We start from the raw sequence: 23,360 nt of genomic DNA on the forward strand, positions 1-23,360 counted from the left end.
AGCCGATCTACAGGCTCACAACGCGTTGCGATGCGACACATTGTGAGCTTGTAGATCTGCTATCTTTTCTTTTTTTCTATATGTCGGTTTTATAAATACTAAACCAATGAACTTGTGACTGAACAATAACTTCACTGGATCAGTAACAGTTTTAGACATACAAGGTTTCCACCCGACAGCAACGATATGGAAATAAAGGGACATCTGCAAAGCCTAACTCTATCGCACAACCTTCCCAACTGACAGCTGAGTGGGCTAAAAAAACAAACCTGCAAAAGTAATTGCAAGCGCCGCTGCCTGACCCAGGTTTACTGCGGCGGATGGTGAGTCCATTGTTTTTAAGCTTCTGTGCTGTTGCAGTCAGGGCCATTAGCATCAGGGGAGTGTCGATACAAAGGGTTGGCGAAGGACAACTTGGCACCCCTCCAGCCGGGGCCCTGGTGTAGACGGACAACACACACGAACACAAACACACACATACACACACACACACGCACACACGCACTGTCAGTGGTGTAAAGTAACATACATTTACTTAAGTACTAATTTTGGAGTATTTCCAATTTTCTGTACTTTTACTTCTACTCCACTACATCTCATAGGCAAATATTATACTTTTACTTTAGCTACAGTTACTTTATAGATTTTTATCATTATTACAAAACATACATTAACCACTTCAGCCCTATATACATTTCGGCTTTTACTTAAGTAAAAAAGGTGAGTAGTTTTTCCACCACTGCACACCGTATACATATACACAGGCACAGAGAAACACATAAATCCACAGACAGACATGGAAACACACAGACACACACAACAAGATATATACGTCACATCATTGACATCTGGACAGATAATTAGAGTCGAGGTCACGAGGCTGAGGACGAGACTATACCGTACCTCCACTTCCCTCCTCCAGGGGTAGACACTGATGGAGAGCCCAGGACCAGCGCTCCCACTGGGGTTAACACGAGGGCAAGTGCTGGGCCTAGCATCCAGCGATGGGAGCTGGAAGAAGGAGGGGGAGGAGGTGGCGGAAGGGGGGAGAAAGCTAAGTGAGTCAGTGTGGCGACCCAGGTCCTGGCTATATGACGAATGTGGTCTTAGACATAGACATGCATGAAACGGAAACACGATTAAATTCAGAGATCACCCTACGTTGACTCCATAATTACACCTCCAACCTTAAGGAGTGGTTTTAATCAGCTGATGGTAATCTGTTCCAAGGCTGGAGTAATCATATGCACAGTCTATAACCTTGCTCTTTGCTGTGTGGGTAATACAGTACCGTCCTCATGCCTATGAATCACTATTTATGGCAGCATGCTAATCAGCGGCACACATTATGCAAGTATTGCCTGTCACGTGTGCTGGCAAAGAGAATGATTAGCGGATACACACCACATTATCTGCACAGAATGGTGGTAAAATTAATTTAGTTTGGGTCCGTTTTCACACCGAGGATATTTCTGTGTGTGCATTTATGCTCCAATATTTAAATGTTACATTTGAACAGTTTTAGATATTTCGACAGTTTTAACAATTCTGGACAAATACACATGCAGTATTTGACATGACCGCACTGGTGGCTCTCTCAACATCTCAATGCGTCTTATGTTTCGTTTTAATGCTGTACTGGATCACAGTACAGCATTAAAAAGAAATATAAGACGCAAGCTTGTGCACCGTGGCGTGCACACACCAGCACAAAGATAACAGAGACAGATGGAAGCACATTTCGAAGAAAAAACTTGAAATTGCTGTGATGGAATCTGTACTGCTCCCCTGCTGGGTTCTATCTCTATGATCTCGTACTGCTGCTGAGAGCTCCACATGACTGATGGTAAGGGGCAAACATACACACCAACACGGACAGAGCTCCACATGACTGATGGTAAGGGGCAAACATACACACCAACACGGACAGAGCTCCAAACGACAGTGCAGGGTTCCTCAAGGAAGTTCCTTAGGTCCTCTTTTATTTTCGATATTCACTAATGACCTACCTTTGGCATTGAATAAATCTAGTGTGGTTATGCACACTGATGACTCAACCATGTACAGTACTGCATCTACAGTAGATGAGTTAAATGACATACTCAATGCTGAAATTAAATCAGTAGCGGATTGGGTAGGCGAGAACAAATTAGCACTGAACATTGCTGAAACCAAATGCATGGTGTTTGGATCTAGACATATATTGGACAGTGATCCTCAATTGTGCCTGTCACTTGCCGGGAAGCCATTGGAACAGGTGAAGGAGGCTAAACTACTTGGAATTGTATTAGATCCTAAACTAAATTGGACAAAGCATATTGATAATAGTAACTACAATGGAAAGTAGCATCGCTATAACCAGGAAATGTTCCAAGTATATTACATTAAATACTCTGAAAGTAGTAACTCAAGCTTTAGTCTTGTCACACCTTGAGTACTGCCCAGTTGTACTCTTTGCTATGAAGAAAGCAACACGGTCTCACTCCGAAAACGTAGCCGGTTGCCTTTTTGTCAGAACCCCGCGACGGAGCCGAATGCCGTCGCTGGACGCCAGCGACGTAATTATGTGCCTTCCACGGTCGCTCATAGACATTCATTGAGGTCCAAAGACGACACATTGCGCCGTCACAGGCGGGCCATTGATAATGCATTGGCATTTCAAAACGTGCGCTAAGAAGCTTGTTTGAAATGCACCAGACCACACGCCACCACCCACAAAAACCTGTAAATATTCTGAGTATTTACATACTAGTTTGGTAATTTTTCGATGAGTATTTGTTGAGAACGACACTTTTATTTAACTTTTGTATACCCGTGACGTCACGTCATATTACTTCCGTATGACTTGATTGACAGTAGTAAAGATCCGATCAAAACTATTTATTTTAATCTAATAGATCTATATAAATGATCTGCTTGTCCACTAATCAATTATTCTGGCACTTAAATGCCTAATGTATGAACAATTCTAGCAATAAATAATTATTTGTAATTTCTTGATTCCTAGCACTCATAAAATCCCGCCTACTGCATCCGGATGTTCACCACGTCCACATACATGAAAACAAACATAACGTTTCCGTATCCGTTCTGAACCGGAAATGTGGTTATAGGCACATTTCACGTTCTGTAAAGGTTCTGGCCTTCTTTTAAAGCTTTTTGAAACAAATAACAGCAGTCTTTTGCAGTCGCTTAGGAACAAATAGCAGCATTTATTTTTTCTCAAAACGATTTCATGTTTTTTGTAACATTTAGGACGTAAACAATCATATTGAGGGGCAGTTGTGCAGCAAAAACGTCATTACCAGCGTTGCCAGATTCTGTGAGAGAAACAAGCAACCACTGGTCTAGGAAAACAAGCCCAAAAGAAGCAACTATGGGCCACATGACTCATGAGCACTTCAAACATATACGTCAGCTGCTTGAAAATAGCAGATCTACAAGCTCACAACGTGTCGTGATGCGACGCGTTGTGAGCTTGTAGATCTGCTATTTTCAAATTCATTTTTTGGGGAAATTATAATAAGCATACCTGGCAACACTGGTATGCATATGTGCGTCTATGCCTCCCATGATGCATTGCATTGTTTTTCAACTACATCGCGGTAAGTGAAGTCTTGTTACTTTTTCATTTATTTAATAGAAATACATGTTAAATCTGCACCCCCACCACCACTAAATCATAGAACCACAACACAGGGTTGTTGCTAACATGTTAGGGTGTGTACAGTAGCAAGTTGGTCGGTCTGTATAAGTTTAAAACTGTTTTACAGTGGACATATCCCTAAGCTAACAAGCCATAACAAACAAACACAACAACATGAGCTCGGCTATTTGTGTGTGTCCCTCTTCATTTGTGTGTAGTTATGTATTCTATATGCCATGTTTGTTTGCACAACACTAAAGGCAAAACGAAATGTAATCATTGTTTGTGTTTCCCATTCTGAGTGTACAAATGGATGTTTTATTATGAATAGAATACAAAAGGATCCTATTGAGCCATAGTGCTTTCTTGTGGTTTAAGGGTTTGGCCATTTTTCATATACCCTGTGCTAAGTTTGTTTATAAAGACCAAGAGATCCTGAATATCAGTGCTTATATTGTTTAGTTACAGAACTGTAAGGGTCCATTTGGTGGCCACTGGAATATTTGATCTTAAGTATTATGCATTTATATCTTCATTTCCCTCCCCCCTTTACAGGTTTCTTTCTTTGTCATTCATCACCTTGTTCCAGTGAGTACCAACAACTTAAAACACAATAACACAACCACACATCTTTAACTCACAGCAAATACATGATAGAAATTGGAATAATGTGTGTTCAGTGTTGGACAAACTAAACAAATGTAGCACTCTATTCTACTAAGTTATTCTTTATTAAAGCTCTCTTACAAAATAAGTAGCTACACTTCTATTTGACTCTGAGTGATTGAATGAAACACAGAACTGTAAATGCTACAAATGGATGCACGTGGATAATTCTCTATGAATACCAACTGTACTCAACTCATTTGGTGTGCTGTTGAAGATGTATTGATGTAGCTTTTGTCAACCTGGTGAAGAAAATAGATAGAAACTTGAAAGCTACATCATTCTGAAAATAGTTGTAAAGGTTTTGAATGCCAGACTCTCACTTACATATGTTTTTAATTAAAACATTTGAGTACTTTATCCACCACTGGTTCTACACACCCTGCTTTCAAGTTTAGTCCCATTGTCATACAAAGTGTTTTGTTTTGTGCAGCCATTGTTCTGCAACCTGTTAAGTACTGGGAGCTGATGTTACTGTAGGTGTTGCACGCTATATGAGCAAATCAAATAACAGCATTTATTTTTATTTTATTTATTATTATTTTCTAATCAAACTGATCCCAATCCTGTTTTTTGTTTTGATCCAGATTTGAGTAGGTTTTCCTGATCTCATCAGATATCAGAGTGCTCCCAATCGTGTTTTTTGGTTTTGAACTACCCAAAATCCAATCTAGATAGGGATTAAAAGTTTTTAACTTAATGAGAATTAACACTTTACCCAATTTTATTGTAGGGTTTTATCTTAAATAGCTGATCTAAAAGCTCACAACACATTGCTATGCAACATGTTGTGTGCTTGACAATCTGCTATTTCTGAATAGCAAATTAATATAATTTGGGGTCCTTGACATTAAACATTTACGGTGCCACAGCCAGAAGAGTGTATTTGGTTCCTTCTGTACATTCTTACAATTATTATGAATAAATACATTGTGTAAAATTCTGGTTATTTTCTTTGTCTCAACAGTTCCAAAAATGACACGACCGAAGAAAAAGACATGTCCCAAATGCCAAGCCAATATGGAGGCCAGGAGGATGTCCTGTGGGACATGTTATTCTCTCCAATCAAAACCAGCAGTGGCTGCCAAAGTACTCAAGTATGGCCCAGAGTGGGCCAAAAGAATTGTTAAAGACAAGAATGTGTCTCGCCAAGTGGACAATATGTGCAGTAAGTAAAACTATACGTAGATCCTTCTAAAAACCATGTAAAAGTTGTAAGAAAATATATATTTTTACCTTGATGATTATTATATCAATACAGCTCATGAATAAATCTCAAAATATTAGAATATTACATAAGACCAATCATATAAACAATTTATAATATAGAAATATCCACCATCTTCAAGGTATGTTAATTTATGGACTCAATACAGTATTTTTAGGTTGGCTCAGACAGGGTGCCTTTTTTCCATGTGAATAATCGCATCCTGTGTGCAGTGGCCTTTATAGTGTCCCCCCCCCCCAGCTGTCAGCTTATTACATGGTCTTAGCTAGGTAGGTAGGTACTTTATTCTTCCCCGAGGGGAAAGGCAGCTCTCATAGAGACATCAATAAAAACACATTAGATGAAACAAAAAAAAAAGAATAATAAATAAATATGCATCTAAGCATCGTCAACCTACAATATTAAGAAGACAGACCAAACACTACTCAAGAGTCCGATGGCTTGCATCCCACATCCCCCATCCTAATCAGCCTGATCAAGCCAACCAGATGAGGACTTGTACAGTCTTATTGCTGCAGGCAGAAAATATCTCCTATAGCGCTCCTTCTTGCAACTTGGGACTGACTGTTACATGTAACAGTCTGTTGCTGAAGGAGCTTTTCTGCCCTGCCACAGTAGTAGGGAAGGAGAGGGATTGTCCATGATGGCCACAGTATCCAAAGTGGTACCGAGGACAGAACCAGCTTGATTCAGCCTCCTGCTGTCGCCTTCCTTGATACTACCCCTCCAACATACCGCCGCATACAGTACTGCGCTGGCCACTACTGATTGATAGAACATGTTCAGCAGAGTCCTACACACCAAAGGAGCTGAGCCACCTCAGGAAGTAAAGCTGCCCCCCGCCCTTCTTGTATAGGACATCTGTGTTCCCAGTACAGTCAAGTTTATTGTCCAATTGCATGCCCAGATGCTCTGGACTACCTCCACATCTCCCTCGATGGAAATGGGAGACAATGGGGGAGCCACCATCTTCCTAAAATGCACCACCATCTCCTTTATTTGGCAATTTTAGTAACAGGTGGTTCTGTTTGCACCACCTGACAAAGCTGTTCACCAGTCCTCTGTACTCCATCTCTTAACCTCTACTGACACATGCCACAATAGCTGAATCATATTCTGCATATTTCTGCAAAGGACAAGTTGCTGGACTTATATACTTGGCTGTCCTGTATATTGCTATTCTGTGTTAAATGTTTGTTTTTATGTGAATATAAATGAATGTGTTAGTGTCATCCACATTGGCTTTTAAATGTTTTTATTTTATTTGTTTTTGTGAGCTTGCAGATCTGGTATTTTCTGCATCCAAGTATGTCATATGTTGTAGTATAAATGAGGCTTTTAAGAGTTTCAGAAATGAATGACTTAGACGCGTTCCCAGAGAACATATAGGTTATCCCGGTCTGAATGGGTTGTGTACATTCATTGAAATTAGCCAAACTATAATTATTGTCAGCGAAGATTTGTAGTGTAGAGTGGCAACAGGAGGGGGCCTAGTATAGAGCACTTTGGAATCAACTAAGTATAGGTTTTAAGTGGTTAGGCACTTAAACCCTATATACTTTGTTGACTGGAGTCCCCCATGGATTTGTACTTGTTCCCTTTACACCCAATCACTACAGCATCACTAAAGACACATAGATTTGGCTAATTTGCCCAATTTTTGTCCACAGCTAGGCGTTTATCTTGTGCTGCTTGTTGTGACTCTGGCATAGTTCTACAACTTAACAGCATTACCCCACATTGTCATTGTTTTATAGTAAGACATTATGATGTCACGTGAAGGCTTGACCAATCATGGAGACACCTAGCCTGGGATCCAGCCTGATTCGCTACGTTCGGCGGACTTTTTTCTCTCTCTCTATCAGTCTGGAATGCCTCCTATCTCCAAGGGAGGCGGGACATGACAAACGTTTCGAGTCGTGCCGTGGCTTCTGATTGGTCTGTGGTGCGGGGCGGGACAAAAAAAACAGTGGGATCGTTGTGATTCGTCATTCGTTTGAACAACATCCAATCAGCAACGACGTTGCCTAACGTAACATATGTAGTTCCAGTGTAGTTCTGCAAAACGAGTCAATGGGGTGCGTTCCAGACTGAGAAGCGAAGAGAGAAAAAAAAGTCCGCCGAACGTAGCGAAGCAGGCTGGATACCAGGCTAGGAGACACCACCCTTTTCCCCTCTGATGGGCTATGGGCATAAACAGCCCCTCTCTGATTGGCTATGGGCATAAACACAGATGCATAGAGATTCAGAAAATGTATAGATAGATGTAAAATACTGCTGACATTTACAAAGCATCATGGCTTAATGAACTTGTCTTTTCATCCTTCAAGTTTACAAGAAATGTTCCCAGATGAAAAGGTCCCAGGTCTACCCATATAAGGAGATAACAGGGAGAAGGACAAATGAGGTAAAAAAAATATAGAACCCTATCTGTCTGTGTGTGTCTCTCTCTCTCTCTCTGCACACACACACACACACACACACACACACACACACACACACACACACACACACACACACACACACACACACACACACACACACACACACACACAGGCTACATACACACACATAGGGGACATTTCTGTTTGGTCGATTATTGCTCTATTGTAACAAAGGTTCTTGGCAATAACTGTTATACCGTTGGGACGCATGTTTATTTACTATTTAAATGGTTCCCCATTTGTAGTGAAGATGCAATTATGGGATGAGCATTTATGGGTTGTGGCCACTAAAAATGTGACAAATCAGTCAGGGGGTCAGGGTTCCTACAAGGGTTTATTAAAACAACCCACTGTTCCAGTAAGTTAACTTCACGTCACCAGGCTTTCTGCTTTTCAATAGTGTGAGGAACTGTGAGGTCATTTTACTGCTCAGTGCTCAGATCCTGTTCAGACTACTTTAACCAGTAATTTGCACAAACCAGTTCTACACAAAGAGAGGCCGTTTCTGTACCCGCTCTAGACTCCAAAAAGTCCTGATGCTATCGCACATCACAATGGTTTGATGTGCAGATGGCGATTTAATAGACATCGTCCAAGGCTAATAGTCTCACAGTGTATAGATAAAGGAAGCAGGGAGAGTATTGGAGCAAAGGTCTGACCTGCCCAGGAATCAACCTGGGGACTCAGTGTCAGGCGGTAGTATTTCCCCACAGAACCATGTTAATTTGTATATTTGTCTTAAGGCTGATCATGACTGAGACAAGCAAAGGTACTAAAAATAATGGTATACCTTACCCAGTGATTTCTTATACTGTGTGTGTGTGTGTGTGTGTGTGTGTGTGTGTGTGTGTGTGTGTGTGTGTGTGTGTGTGTGTGTGTGTGTGTGTGTGTGTGTGTGTGTGTGTGTGTGTGTGTGTGTGTGTGTGTGTGTGTTTTTTTAGGGCAACAAAGAAGTGTTGGTGCATTGGGCGCCTTGTCCTGCATGGTAAGACATTTTTGATATTATTCAATTGACACTATTTGCCCTACCAGAGGCAGTTGTTTCTGGTTGATCCCACAATTCTTTCTTCCCTCTCAAATTTGCCTTACTATTTAGGAAGGTTACACCTCATCTGTGTGGTGTTGCAGACCTGCCGATGGCCCACATTTTCACATCAAAGTACGCTGGTACAACGTGTCCAGTTAAAGTAGGCAAAATGAAAAGCTGACGACCTAACTTCCAGGTGCTTTTATCTCTCTCCCTCACTCTCTGCTGTGTGCAGCTGTGTGCTGTTCAGCGTAGAGCTTAAGATCTCAGCCCGAGGCCGACGGGTCTGCGCGGCGAGGGCTGGGCCGGGCCCAATTGGTCACGTATTTGTCGGGCATTGGGTTGGGTCACTTTTTGCCAGATCTGAAAGGTATGGCCTACACGAGCCTTTGTCACCATTTTGTCCATACATGGTATGTCTGGTTGTGGTTAGGTTTCTTCTGCATGAATAAATAGGCACAGACTACATGGTATGTCTGGTTGTGGTTAGGTTTCTTTGTCGGGTTGTGGTTAGGTTTCATCTGCATGAATAAATAGGCACAGACTACTCATGACATCACTATTATGTTACAAGTATAAATACAGATGGTATATATAAAACGTAAGACAAATATTTCAATTAGACCTTCAATGTCAAATATCCTGAAATATCGATCAATTACATTTTATTATCCATAAATTAGGGTTCCCCCTATCAGTGAATCGAACAAAGTTCGATTCATTTAGCAAACCTTGCCGATGGAGTCCATTAAGAGGAAGAGGAAAAGAGAGATAGAACAGGGTACCTCCTTGACTGATGTTGATGTTGATTTGGTCTACCTCCCTAACGTCAAGGAAAAGCACCTTGATTTCTCTGAGATGAAAGGCGAAAGACGGAAAGACGAAAGTGAGGGAGACTTCACTTTCGTCTTGAGGGAGACTTTCGTCTCCCTCACTAACGAAAAGCACCTTATGTGAAGTCCGGCTTAGGTCTGGCAGAACCAGGTCTCCTGGTCTTGTTTTTATCAGGCAGGCAAGCGCAGCGCGGTATCATGATGTCTCTGTGACTATGTAAGCTGCGCTCATAACTGTGGCTGTGAGTTATGAGCTACTTGATACAGTTGAGCATGTGTGACTGTGTGCGCTGTGGCGCAACAGTTGAGCGTGTGTGTATGTGGCGGTGGCCGCTGTGGCGTCTGCATGCATGCAGTGCCCAAGTGGAGCGGAGGACATTGTTGAAACCATCCACGGTCACTTTTGTATATCCTAATAATATTATAGACGTGTGAACTTTGTAGCTATAATAGCCTGTACACCTGTTGCCTGATTTAGCGGCGGCCGTCAGCCGTGTTCTCCAGCGAGGCTCCGATGTTTATTGTTCCTTAATTAGGACGGTGCTTGCTACAAGCTGGGTTTTTGTTTATATATAAAGACAGTTGGAAAAGGGTAGAATGACTCTGTTCTTCGAATCACCAATATGTAATGACAAAAATATAAGGCTGCATGCAACAATTATACTTCTTTAGAATGTCAGGCTTCGGGCTGTGTTGGGCTCCAATTGTCAATTATGTATCGTTTCTGTCGGGCTGGGTTGGGCTGGGCTCACATATTTAGGCCCGATTAAAGCTCTAGCTCAGCGTATGGGCTTGATTGGCAGCTGCAGTCCACCGGCCTCAGCAGTTGAATTGGAAGCTTCTGTGTAATTTGCTTGTACAGCTTGAATGTACAGGAAGGTTACAAAATTCACATTGTTGGATTCTAGTAATTAATGACTGTTAGTCGACTAATGTTGTTAATGACTTCTCTTTCAGACTTCAGATATGGACTGTCTGTCACCAGTACTAGAGTAAATTGTTTTATGAGGAACTAATCTAAATTCACATCAGTCAAAATCAAAATAATGAAATTACCAGAAGTGGAATGTTGGCCGCTATGCTTCTTGTCTTATCTTTTTTACATGTAGGCATTAGGCAATAGACATACATGTGCATTAGGGCTGCATGATACTGATGCAAACACTTTTTCCCCTCGACACCAAATCTCGTCACCAAAAATTGATAATCTACAAACTCACGTCACGTCTCAGTGCGAGGCATTGTGAGGTTGTAGATCTTCTCTTATAATGTTTCAGGTGGTTAATATAAAAATAAAAGGTGTCCCAGTGCCCCTTTTGAAGACCCATGGGATAAATGAATTTCTCTAAATAATGTATTTATACTTTACAGTGACAAAATCTGGGAAGACACATGGGAACCAGCCAAGAAGTTTCCAGAGGACAGGGCCAACCAGTAACCTCACGCCTAAAGGGTACGGTCCGATGAAAGTATGGCTGCCAGCTGATAACCCTCCCCGTATCCGCCTTCGTCTCACCCGATTGGACAGAGGTGGAAAACCAGCATCTACGCCATACTTTGAAACCACTACATCTCAGAGGACAATATTGTACTTCTACTTTGTGTTAATATTTATTTTGGAGATTTTGTTTATTATTAGAAAACATACATTAACCACTTCAGCCTTATTTCGGCCATTTGAAAATAGTCGATCTACAAGCTCACAATGGGTTGCGATGCGACACATTGTGATCTGTCTTGTAGATCTGCTATTTTCATATTACATTTGGAAACTTGAAATGGGACATTCTGCAAGATGAGCACTTTTAGTTTTGGAATACTTTGGAATACATGCCAATGCTTTTGCACTATTACTCAAGTCACATTTAACAGAGTATATTTCTACATTGCTGTATTGATTCTTTTACTTAAGTGAAACATGTGAGTTCTTCCACTGCCTATTTTGTTCTGTGCAATATGTTTTCTTTGTTTCTTTCTTTGGTGTCATTAAAAGCCTTTTGCACTTTGAATGTTGTTTCTTCCAAGATGTCAATCTATACCAATCAACAGTGATATTAACTGTCTTTTGTCAATGAATGAATGTATCCTAGATATACTGGATATGAGCCAGATACTGTATGTAGGCAATACAGTGTCAGCTGCAGATAGACTATACAACTGTATGGACAGTTGTTTATTCAGACTCATTATCCAAGAAACATATGTTTTACAAAATGAAATGAAGGTGATGCAAGGAGATACACACTTTTGATAATACATCATTTGCCAACCATGGAAACAATGAGAATTTAAAGCCATACACCCAATAACTTCATGATTCAGACAATGATGATAGTTATCTATAAGAGGCTATGCATCATATGCCACTCATCTAGACTGTGGCAAAACAAAGCATCATGAAGCTGGAGTTTGGAAGCGCTTGTTTGGAAAATCCTCCTAACTCCTCACTCCTACTGACTCCTCATACCCTCTTGTGTGTAGACTGCTAGCCATGCATGAAAATCAATGTTATTTCTATATTCCTGAGGGGTTAACGTGTAGACAATAAACTGAATGGGATCCAGGATTTGAAGCCTGGAGAAGAGGAAGATGCCTCAACAAGTGTTACAGAGAATGACCTGTTTGACAGATTTGTTTTGCATCATAGCCCACAAACAAACAAGGAACAGACTGAGAGGTGTTCGGACCTTTTTGATAAAAGGTAAAATGATTGTCATTTTAAAGCCCAAACCACACCAATGATTCGCGATGCAACTCCTTGCAACTAAACAGTTTTATGGACATGTCACACCAATGCAACTCCTTGGAACTGCCATTGGGGATAATGGTTGCGAGCAGTTGCAAGTAGTTGCATGAAACCGTTTGGTTGCAAGGAGTTGCATCATGCTAGCCAGGGGAATGAGGCTTAGGCTTAGGTAACCCTAACCTAACCCTAAACTACGTATCAGCTCCAACATGTAGTTTTCCTAATTGTAATGGATGACTATGTAAGTAAGGCACACATCAATATCTCAAACACATTTGGTTACTAAATAATTCCTGAAACATCTGTTTGACTGATTTTATCTAGGATGGCTCTGAAATGGTCTGAGAATGTATGACTGTTAGACTCATAGCTTGGAAGGAGATGGACATTAAACTTTGTCATAGGTCAACAGCAAAGCCATAATTTGAAAGGCCTTGACCTACATAGAAACATATTTCATTGTAAATATTATGGGTTGTTCCTGCTCATCACAGGTGCCCTTTGAACATTGTTCAAAGGGCAATAAAATAGACGATCTACAAGATCACAACGGGTTGCCGATGCTACTCATTTGAGCTTGTGTGAATCGGTTATTTCAGGCACAGTCCTATGTGTTATTATGGATCCCATCAACGTTATAGGATAGACCCGCCTCACCTGTGTCTTGATTGGCTCCTTGGCAGGCCTAGTTGTACTGAGGTTAGGGTTATGGTAAGGTTTAGGCATAGTCTTACTGAGGTTAAGGGTTAAGGTGCAGGTCAAGGGTATGCTTGTGACATCATTGTACCTGGAAGTTATGCATGAACGTCTATTGAGTGGCAAAATACAGCGTCAGTAGGAGTTTCCCAATGAGCTCTTCCAAACTCCAATGCTTCATGATGCTTTATGTTTTGGCACTCAGTGTAGATGAGTGGCATATGATGCCTACCCTTTATTACTTTTTTAAAAATTATTTGTTTTTGGGCTTTTATGCCTTTATTGATAGGACAGTATAGGCTGACAGGAAATGGGGAGAGAGATGGGGGGCGACACACAGCAAAGGCCGCCAGGATCGGGACTCGAACCCGCGACACGCTGCCAGGCATCAGAGCCTATGTGGTATGCACCTGGACCGCTAAGCCAGCACGCACCCCATACCCTCTATTACTTTATTAGTCTATTACACTATTACACTACTACACTATTACACTATTACACTATTACACTAACCTTGGTGTCATGTTTGACACAGAGCTGTATTTTGACATTCCCAGGCCCCATGTGGCCAGCTTTCTGATACTCATTACTTTCATATACACCCACCTTGGTAACACTTGCTATGCATAATGTCTTATAACAGGGGTCTTCAACGTTTTCATCCCAAGGACCCCCTAGCTGAGAGAGAGATGAAGCAGGGACCTCCATACATTGCATACAATTGTGTTGCAGATTAAACGTTTTCATAGATTTCATAGATAGCTTCATTGACTATCATCAGTGCTGTGTAAATTAATATTTTTGGTTCATTTCATACATTTAACCACTTAAACATACAATACTTGGTACTTGATTTGCTTCTTTTGCCCTCGACACCACACCACTTTGCCGAAAATAGCCGATCTACAAGCTCACAACGCCTTGCAGCGTGAGGCGTTGTGAGCATGTAGATCTGCTATTTTCAGCTAATGTTCATAAGAATAGAGATGCTAGGGTTCAGGTTATTAATGTAAAAAAAAAAGATCCTATCACAAAGATTTGCCGGACCCCCTGGAGTAACTCTGAGGACACACTAGGGGTCCCGGGCCCCTTTATAAGACCCCTGTCTTATAAGCATAGTTATAATGCATTAGAATCTGCTTATGAGTGCTACTATACTATTACACTGTACTATTACAGATTCATGGAATGTATTGTTGTAGTATATTCCCACTGCCAGCTAAAGCCAGTAATCACCTTTAAATGTAATATTTTGGCATCATGTGGTAATAGGCTGGTCTACAATGATTCACATAAAATATGTTTATTGTGCTCCAGAAATGTCCCAACTCTCCACCTTGAATGTCCACACATTTTGTCCTTCAGCTAGTGGGAATGAAAGCATGACTTGCGGTTTTGTATGAACAAAAATGTTCTGTGAACAAAATGCTTCATAAGAACATTCAACGGACATTTACTGAAAAATGTATTACTTGCATAGAATACAAACAATACACGAAGGCATTTCCTGGTGTTCTATAAGTAGCTTTAACTATCTTTTAATCAGAATCAGTGTTATTGGCACATTACATCAGTTACATCATTACGTCAGTTGCCCAGAGGCAGCACAGTCAGCCAGCAGTTACAAGATGACAGATACACAACAAGGACTGTCAGATACAGCAATAGAGATGAATACATTCCAGAAGGACCAATATAAGGAGGAGGCAATGGAATAACAAGGAAGGTTTAACTGCCTTTTATTAAGGTGCAGAGAACTATAAATCAGACAGCATTTCCGTGTGAATCACACCTTCATATGGTCCAGAAGTACCATCAATAATAAACAGTATACAATATATACAAACATGTACCCTGCAAAACACAGATCACATTCGCACAATGGAAAAGAAGCCCCTGGGCCTTTTTATTTTATTTTTTTGTCATTACATTAGCATAAACGTACTGTACTGCCTGTACTGTTAAAAGTATTAACAGGAAAAGGGACCACTTCACCCATTCATACAAACATACAAACACTCCAGAAGCATTTCACCTGCCCCCGCTACTGTTCTCACAAAGACACAAAGGCACCCGCACACAGAACACATTCAAATGCATACTTCCATCCTCTCAAACATCAAATGCGTAAATGTATGAAGCAGTCAGGATGTAACCATGTCCATTATGGTCATATAGTGGCCTACCTGCAGCACACACTGTGCAATCGACATACGTTTGTACTATAGCACAAAACACTGGTCAGTGGTCAGCATGCAACAAGCTGATGTAACAAGTTTTGGTTAACGGTTACGGAAAGCAAAAAAACGTTGTCATCCTGTACAACCAACCAATATATTTTGGGTATATGGAATGTGTTCCAGGGCCACAAGAAAACTACACATTTGGCCCACAGGACTCCAGTTCTATAGACGGGTTTCATGTTTGTAAACATTGAGAGGATATGACCGCGCAGAGGAGGGGGTAAGCCTATGGGTGCGTTTGGAAATTACGCACCGGAGCACACTCGCCTATTAGTTTGTATTGGCCAGTGCGCTCACTGCCGCTCAGGGCTGTATTTTCGAACGCGCCTTTCCCCCAGGCATGCGCAGATTGCGCATTCTGCTCTGTGATGACGTTGCGCGGAAATCCGTCTATATCACTGGTTTAGATGGATGTTTACTATGATATCATGCTCTTGAAATATATATCTTATTTCAGGGGTTGACACTAAGGTGTCAGAGGCATTTGCCTGTCGGGCAAGGACAGGTCATGTTCTACTTTCCCAAAGGTCATTATGGAATGATACGTAACATTTTGATTAACGTTAATTTTTTACTTTCTGGGGCTGTGCGATAACAAATGTCATACCTCAATCTTTAAGCAAAATACATACATAGCTATGACTATGGGTTCACACTTGCCATTTTATATTTTTAAGTGTAGCAACAGTGAGAACAGCATATTATAGGCAAACAGTGCTCTTATTTTACATTCCACAGACCAGAAGAAAGAGTGCTCTGGCCACGTTCAGGTGTTTAGGCAGATATTGTGATGATTCCGTTGGCGTCCGCTCTCAAACAGCGGAGAGGGGACGTGCTCTCTGCATCCTCATACGTTCTTCATAAATGGTTGGATTGTGTTCCTTGCTGAGGGCCAGAGTCAATGGCCTCCTCTCTCCTTCTCCTACCCCATGCTCCATCTGACACAACACAGCCCTGCTGTCCCCAGTCGGGCAACCTGAAAGCAAACTCCACCTGACAGAAAGTTTTATTTACCTGCCAGGGGCAGTTTAGTAGTCCGCAAAGGGGAACAATCCACACAAATCGTGGTAATCCAACATTGGGAAAGTAGTCCATCAAAGTGGTCCAGTGTGGCTGTAAAAAAAGGCCTGTAGGTAGGAGTGGTTGAGAGAGAGCGAGATAGACATGACCAGAGGAGAGCCAAATGAAATGGTCTGCAATGGTTGCCTATTCCAATTCGTCCTCAGACATGTCTGAGTCACTGTCATCATCATCAGCATCATCTGTGTTGTCCAAAAAGGTGACGTTCTCTGCATCAGTTCATCAACTTGCATGTAATGTTCCCATGCCAGCATCATCCCTTTTCGGTTTTCCCACTGCTTACGGAGGATTATGCACTGCAGTCCTTTCAGACCCTCGAAACTTAGTTTCCACGGTGAGCCTTGGGGTAGAACACAAGACAAAACCTGTGTTAGTAACAGTCATCAGTGGTATGTATTATATTCATGAAATATTGTAACACTTGCTATGCATCCCATGCCTATAATGTGTTATAAACATACTTATACAGTTGTAAGTATAGCACTCATGAATAATGCCTTATAACAATAACAATAACACATTAGAGATTTGTATAATGACGTACTGTATAAGGCCATGTAAAATTAATTGGAGTAAGCTTATAAAACTATAGTTACAGTTATAGGCAATCATAACTGCAATCATAAACCATTGTATGATGACACTTCCTAAGAATCCCATCTTAATTCTCATAGTAGTAATGCTTTATAATCACGCTTATAATGCATTATAATATTTGTTAAAATCCATTATACTGTCATAACTGTCTATGCAAGATCATAGAGACCTATAATACTTGACCTTAAGTCACCTTATAAGGGCCAATGCGTACTCCACTTTTAGAGCAGAGTTAAAATCGGTTTGGCTCTGTCCAAACAACGTCATTCAGAGGTTCGAAGGGTGCTGCCGAGATGTTGTGACACCCGAAACGAACCGATTTAAACTCGGCTCTAAAAGTGGAATATGCATCAGCCCCAAGTCATCATGAAATGCTATTTGTGTTATGATAACTGTTAAAATGCATTAAGATTATTTTGTGGGTGTTTATTATTATAATTATACAGTGTTATACGCAGATTAGAATATATTAGAAGTATGTTTATAATGAATTATAGACATGGAATGCATAGCAGTTGTTACAAAAAGAATTTATTGCAAATACATACTCATTGGCCCAGAAGAAAAACTGCACGACAGCTCCTTCAGGTCATGGTCATACGCTGAAAGACTTTTCCAGTGATGTTCCATCTCAGTCACCAGGATTTTCTTCTCCTCTGTGAGTCGCCTTCCTGCCATGATGACGTCATAACGCCCGTCTCTTTGTTCTGAGATCGACAGAATCTGGAATGCATTTATGACAAAGATTCACAGGGAAAATGAGCAGTGTTAGCCACTTAGACACTTGTAAACACACCACTCAATGTTGCCTCTCCCAAACTCAACAAGCAAGTGTGTATATTATGTGGAATTATGGGTCAGATTTGTTGGAAGCAGTCAACAGACTAGTGTACATACCACTGTGATGAAGCTGCCATGGCCATGCTGTATCAACAGATATGATGGTTTCCATGCTCAGGTGTTCTGCGCTAGGAACCAACCTGTTGTACTGTTCTACAACAGAAGCTAGGATCTCCTTCTCCTTCCTCATCTGTCGAAGGATCCTGGCACGAGCTTTTGTTCCGTCAGTGTCTTTATGCAGACGCTGAGACCTCCTTTTGAGCCCAAGCACCAGCATCTCTATCCTATTGGCCAAGGCATCAGGCTCATCAGCAGTAGTTGTTGGTGCTGCAGAAGAGAGGAAATAGGTGGGTACAAAACCACAGTATAAGACACAAGGATTAGGAACCCAATGTCAGTGAACTCCAGGTAACGTGACCATATCACCCCCATCTTAGCTGTCTTCACTGGTTACCCGTTCGATTTTAAGTTTTGACTTATAACTTTTAAAGCTGTGAGCAAATAATATGTGCATTAACAATAATCAATTCCTCACCTTCTGCCCACTCCTTCACCCAATCCTCCAACTGGCTCTCTGACACTGCTAATTCCACCTTTAGGGATTCCAGGTTCTGCTGTTGGCTTTGAAGACCTTTAACGGCCTACAATGACAAAGAATCAAAGACAAGAAAACAAATGTTGTCTCATACACGTAAAATACTGCCACATGTAATATTAAAAATCTTAAAGAACATCACTGATATCATTACCTTCTGATATTGGCGAGACAGCGATGTGGCTCAAACTGTACAACTTCCCACTGAAAGTAGCTCTTCTGGAAGGCATCTGTTGAGATCTTCCCTGTCTATTTCAAAATAAGGATATCAACAGTTTATAATGGGCAGGCAATAAATAAGAAACAAATTCAATGCACATGACAAAAAGAAAAAATATATACTGTTGGCTAACTAAATTAAATACTCACACGGCCAAAGTGAACAGTTCGCTGATCAAGCATTCTTAAAAATGCCTGGCAGGACAGTCCTGGTGCAGCCATCTTCATTTTCTCAAATGAGAAAAATATATCTGTGGCATAAACTGTTGCGAAATTAAGTGTAGCAGGCCAGCAGTTACTGCAAATGAGATCGTCCACTCCAGCAGTCCAAGTGGCTTGGCATGACTCGCAACTCAGGTCAGGCATGCTGAGATCATATCGCCCTAGAAAATCAAAGACACGCACACTGTAATGTAAAACCTAGCATGGCATAAATTAGTCAATAGGCATACGTTTGATTTCATAAATACACCTATGACAAGCCTTGTGGGTAAGTAAAAATACCAAGTAAAAATATATTTTTAAGATGCTTAAAAAAAAAAAAAAAATCCTTACCATCCATTGTGATCACAGCAACAGCCTTTCCTGGGTTGACCCTCAATGCCTCCGATGCACAACCACAGATATTTGCAGGTATCCGCACAGGTACAAAGCACTCTGAAAAAGATCATTTGTGTCCAATAGGAAATAGAACATTACGATTGCTGGAACCACTTGAAGAGACTGAAAGAAGAGTGAGAAAGGTTAAAAAGATTCCATGACCGTAAGACAGGACAAAAAAATGCATTGTTTAGTGGTCAAAGCAATGAGATTAATGAGTCAGAGAGGATATGATATGGTGTACTCACAAACAAGAACTTACCACAACGGCAATGAGCCTCATCTACAATGCAGGTGGTTGGAGGCAAAGGCTGGAAGAACCCTGCATTCATGGCATCCCTGTTGTGCATCACGTTTCTAGTGTCTGTGTGCGTTTTGATGTCACATTCGGCACACAGGAATGGCCGTGGTTCACAGCCATGACAGCAGACAGCAGCTGGACTGATGGCACACTGTTGGCACATGTGTGTGCCTACATGTGCCCTCGCTGCAACGCGGTTAATCAGCCAGGGTCTCTCTGCCCGCCATCTCTCTAAAAGAGAGTGGTTCCGCGTACTCCAGTCGGAGGAAGCCTGGAGAGGAGCTGGGGTTGGTGCTTCCTCGATGTCAGCCGATGCAACGCTCAGGGAGTGCTGGAGCTCTTGTATGAAACGCTCTGTTAAGATAGTATGGGATATTGAAAAACAACATTAGGTTATGTTTTACATTTACAATATAAAAAGTATAATAATGGCTGTGAAAAGGTTAGTTGCACATTTATTCTGGAAAATGTGCAATACAAACATATAATTAACATTCAAACTCATTGACAGATTATTAGAATATATCATGAACATATTGCTTTGCACTAATGAAATACACACCAACGGCATTTGGAGCAAAGGAGACCTCAGCATTAGTGTCAGGAAAATCGTTGGGAGGAACAGGTTTCTGACCGCAACCACCTGGATGAGCCTTCCGACTTGGACCAGCTACAACAGGAAAAAAAAAACACTGTCATCAACATTTACTCTCTCCTCAACATTTACTCACTGGCCTGGCATGTGCACTTAAGCCTTTCCAAATTGTCTAGAATGCCGCAGCATGATTGGTCTTCAACCAGCCAAAAATGGCACGTCGCTCTGGATTAAGAGCATCTGCTAAATGCATGAATTGTAAAAACTATAACTAACTATATAACTACACTATCCTATTTGCTGTAACACTAGTGTCAGCCTGGTTATTATCATGAGGACTATTAGACTTTTCCCAAACCATAACGTGGACAGTTCAGTCGCCTATGAATATGCAATCAAATAGGAATGATTGCTGTAGGTTGATTTAAAAAAATGTCTAGCTGTCCATTGGCAAGGCACTCAGGACATATTTTTTAAAGGAAGCCTTATCAAGGTAAATGTTGTTATATCCACAGTGATTTTCAATGTTTATTACATTCACACACATCAACACAGACGGCAAAGCAAGGCACCAATCTGCTCATCAGGAGCAGTTAGGGGTTCAGTGTCTTGCCCAAAGTCAAGTGGACACTTCACATGGTCTGAAAATGTACGCGATCCACACATATGACCACTGAACATGGCAGCTGAGATAGGCTGCCGGGTTTAGTGGTCAGATGGGTGGATCGCAAAAGCTTTTGAAATTTTAAAGTGGATTTTATAATCGGCCTCAGGTCTAAATGAGTTAATGGTATAACAATACTGACCCTGATTTCTGGTTGATCCTGGCCTTGCAGGGATGACATTTCTATTGCTGTCTCTCTTTTTCCACCTTACGGTTGGTCCAGGTGCCTTTGCCTTCTTCGCTGGAGTTGGTGGTGCTCTCCATTGTGACTCTGGAGGAATCAAGGCATTTAGACTTCTGGCCACAGCTGCCGCTTTTGCGGCATTTAAACTCCTTTCAAGTTCCGTAACCATGGCTTTTGGATCACTCATGGTGACGGGTAACAACAAATAACAGACAAAGACAATGATAAGACAAACAAGGGTAAACACACACACACACACACACACACACACACACACACACACACACACACACACACTAAGAGAAAGGTGTGGGGGGGGGGGGGGGGGGGGGAGAGAGAGAGAGAGAGAGAGTGCGAGAGAGAGAGAGAGTGGCTCTTAAAAGTGCCTTTTGGGTTGTTTGTTTGTTTGTTTGTTTGTTTGTTTAGGAGAGTTTGGTTGGAAGGATCTGTAAGAGAAAGCAACATATTCAGAATTACAATGAACAAAAGGAGAAACAGCCCTAAACCAGATATACAGAATCTTATACTTGCCCAAAAACACATCACGATACCTTTAATAGCTGCATACACTGAAATCCTGAGATAAACTCTGAGAGTGTACAGAACCGAATAGAACAGGGGTCTTCAACGTTTTCAGGCCAAGGACCCCCTAGCTGAGAGAGAGATGAAGCAGGGACCCCCTCTATATTGTATAAAATTGTGTTTCAGATTAAACTTTTTTGGTTTACTTTGTCTGCTTTTTCCCCCTCTATACATATAGCCTCTTTGCCAAAAAATAGCCGAACTACAAGCTCTCAAGCGCGAGGCGTTGAGAGCTTGTAGATCTGCTATTTTCGGCTAATGTTCCCCTCAGAAAAGGAATTATAGGGTTCAAGTGGTTAATGTAAAGAAAAAATCCTATCACACAAAGATTTGGCGGACCCCCTATAGTAGCTCTAAGGACCCCCTGTTGAAGACCCCTGGAATAGACCCTTATAGACCATATCCACACAGCGGCCATATTGCCAATGAAATGCCACCCCAGTTGCCACAGCAACGCAATGTTAAATTCCAAAAGTGAATATGGACTATGGCAGTGGTTCTGGTTCTGGCTTTTCATGTGAAGCGCCCCAAATTAATATGTAACATATCAGTTTTAAGAAATAGATCCATAAGCTCACAACACGTCACATCGCAATGCTTTGTGAGCTTTTTGATCAGCTACTTTCGAATATCCAAACAACAACAACATTAACATCATAATACATTTAAATTAAGTGATTAAATAGTTCCTGTTTTAAAAAATCTTTATTTAACTCCTGGTACCAGCTTTATAGTTGAATCCTCTGCCCCCCGCCCCCACCCATCTTCTCTTATTCAACTGACCTTTATCCCAACATGTTTTGCATTGCACCTCTGTATGGTATATATAATATGACTGTTCAATTGAGTACAATGGACCAAAATGTAAACAAGCCCCTGGGGCTTATTGTGTTCATATTTTAGCATAACATTTGACTGTACTACTAGTACTGATTGATTAATTGATTTAATACTTTATTAGCAGTACAGGACAGTAAAGTTCTATAGGATTTAAACCACAAGAAAGCACTATGGCTCAATAGGATCCTTTTGTATTCTATTCATAATAAAACATCCATTTGTACACTCAGAATGGGAAACACAAACAATGATTACATTTCGTTTTGCCTTTAGTGTTGTGCAAACAAACATGGCATATAGAATACATAACTACACACAAATGAAGAGGGACACACACAAATAGCCGAGCTCATGTTGTTGTGTTTGTTTGTTATGGCTTGTTAGCTTAGGGATATGTCCACTGTAAAACAGTTTTAAACTTATACAGACCGACCAACTTGCTACTGTACACACCCTAACATGTTAGCAACAACCCTGTGTTGTGGTTCTATGATTTAGTGGTGGTGGGGGTGCAGATTTAACATGTATTTCTATTAAATAAATGAAAAAGTAACAAGACTTCACTTACCGCGATGTAGTTGAAAAACAATGCAATGCATCATGGGAGGCATAGACGCACATATGCATACCAGTGTTGCCAGGTATGCTTATTATAATTTCCCCAAAAAATGAATTTGAAAATAGCAGATCTACAAGCTCACAACGCGTCGCATCACGACACGTTGTGAGCTTGT

At 41.1% G+C, this 23,360-nt stretch overlaps 3 protein-coding genes across 3 annotated transcripts in view; 1 reads left to right on the top strand and 2 right to left on the bottom strand.

Moving 5' to 3' along the window:
• Positions 1–331: 331 nt before the first annotated feature.
• The window catches only part of malrd1 (MAM and LDL receptor class A domain containing 1), a gene marked incomplete at its 5' end in the record, with an annotated part of 113,797 nt that continues 90,768 nt past the window's right edge, over positions 332–23,360 (bottom strand). Inside the window, 2 exons of the mRNA XM_084048744.1 lie at positions 332–437; positions 904–1,011. Of these exons, the coding sequence (XP_083904870.1) occupies positions 339–437; positions 904–1,011 (207 nt within the window). The 3' untranslated portion in view covers positions 332–338. The remainder of the gene's footprint in view (positions 438–903; positions 1,012–23,360) is intronic.
• Positions 3,599–11,420, top strand: LOC311039135 (uncharacterized protein). Its single transcript, XM_084048781.1, has 6 exons — positions 3,599–3,605; positions 4,202–4,234; positions 5,280–5,480; positions 7,871–7,947; positions 8,926–8,969; positions 11,216–11,420. Exons 3-6 carry the CDS (start codon positions 5,288–5,290, stop codon positions 11,280–11,282), a joined length of 381 nt encoding a protein of 126 aa, XP_083904907.1. The 5' UTR covers positions 3,599–3,605; positions 4,202–4,234; positions 5,280–5,287; the 3' UTR covers positions 11,283–11,420.
• LOC311039133 (uncharacterized protein) lies at positions 16,251–21,436 on the bottom strand. The gene is made up of 10 exons (XM_084048779.1): positions 21,163–21,436; positions 20,324–20,431; positions 19,723–20,115; positions 19,416–19,517; positions 19,011–19,243; positions 18,796–18,890; positions 18,582–18,687; positions 18,104–18,373; positions 17,755–17,929; positions 16,251–16,949 (listed from the first exon to the last, which is right to left on the bottom strand). Exons 1-7 carry the CDS (start codon positions 21,389–21,391, stop codon positions 18,642–18,644), a joined length of 1,206 nt encoding a protein of 401 aa, XP_083904905.1. The 5' UTR covers positions 21,392–21,436; the 3' UTR covers positions 16,251–16,949; positions 17,755–17,929; positions 18,104–18,373; positions 18,582–18,641.

This window comes from Gymnoscopelus microlampas, assembly GCF_963454915.1.
Source record: "Gymnoscopelus microlampas genome assembly, chromosome: 22".
NCBI lineage: Eukaryota > Metazoa > Chordata > Actinopteri > Myctophiformes > Myctophidae > Gymnoscopelus > Gymnoscopelus microlampas.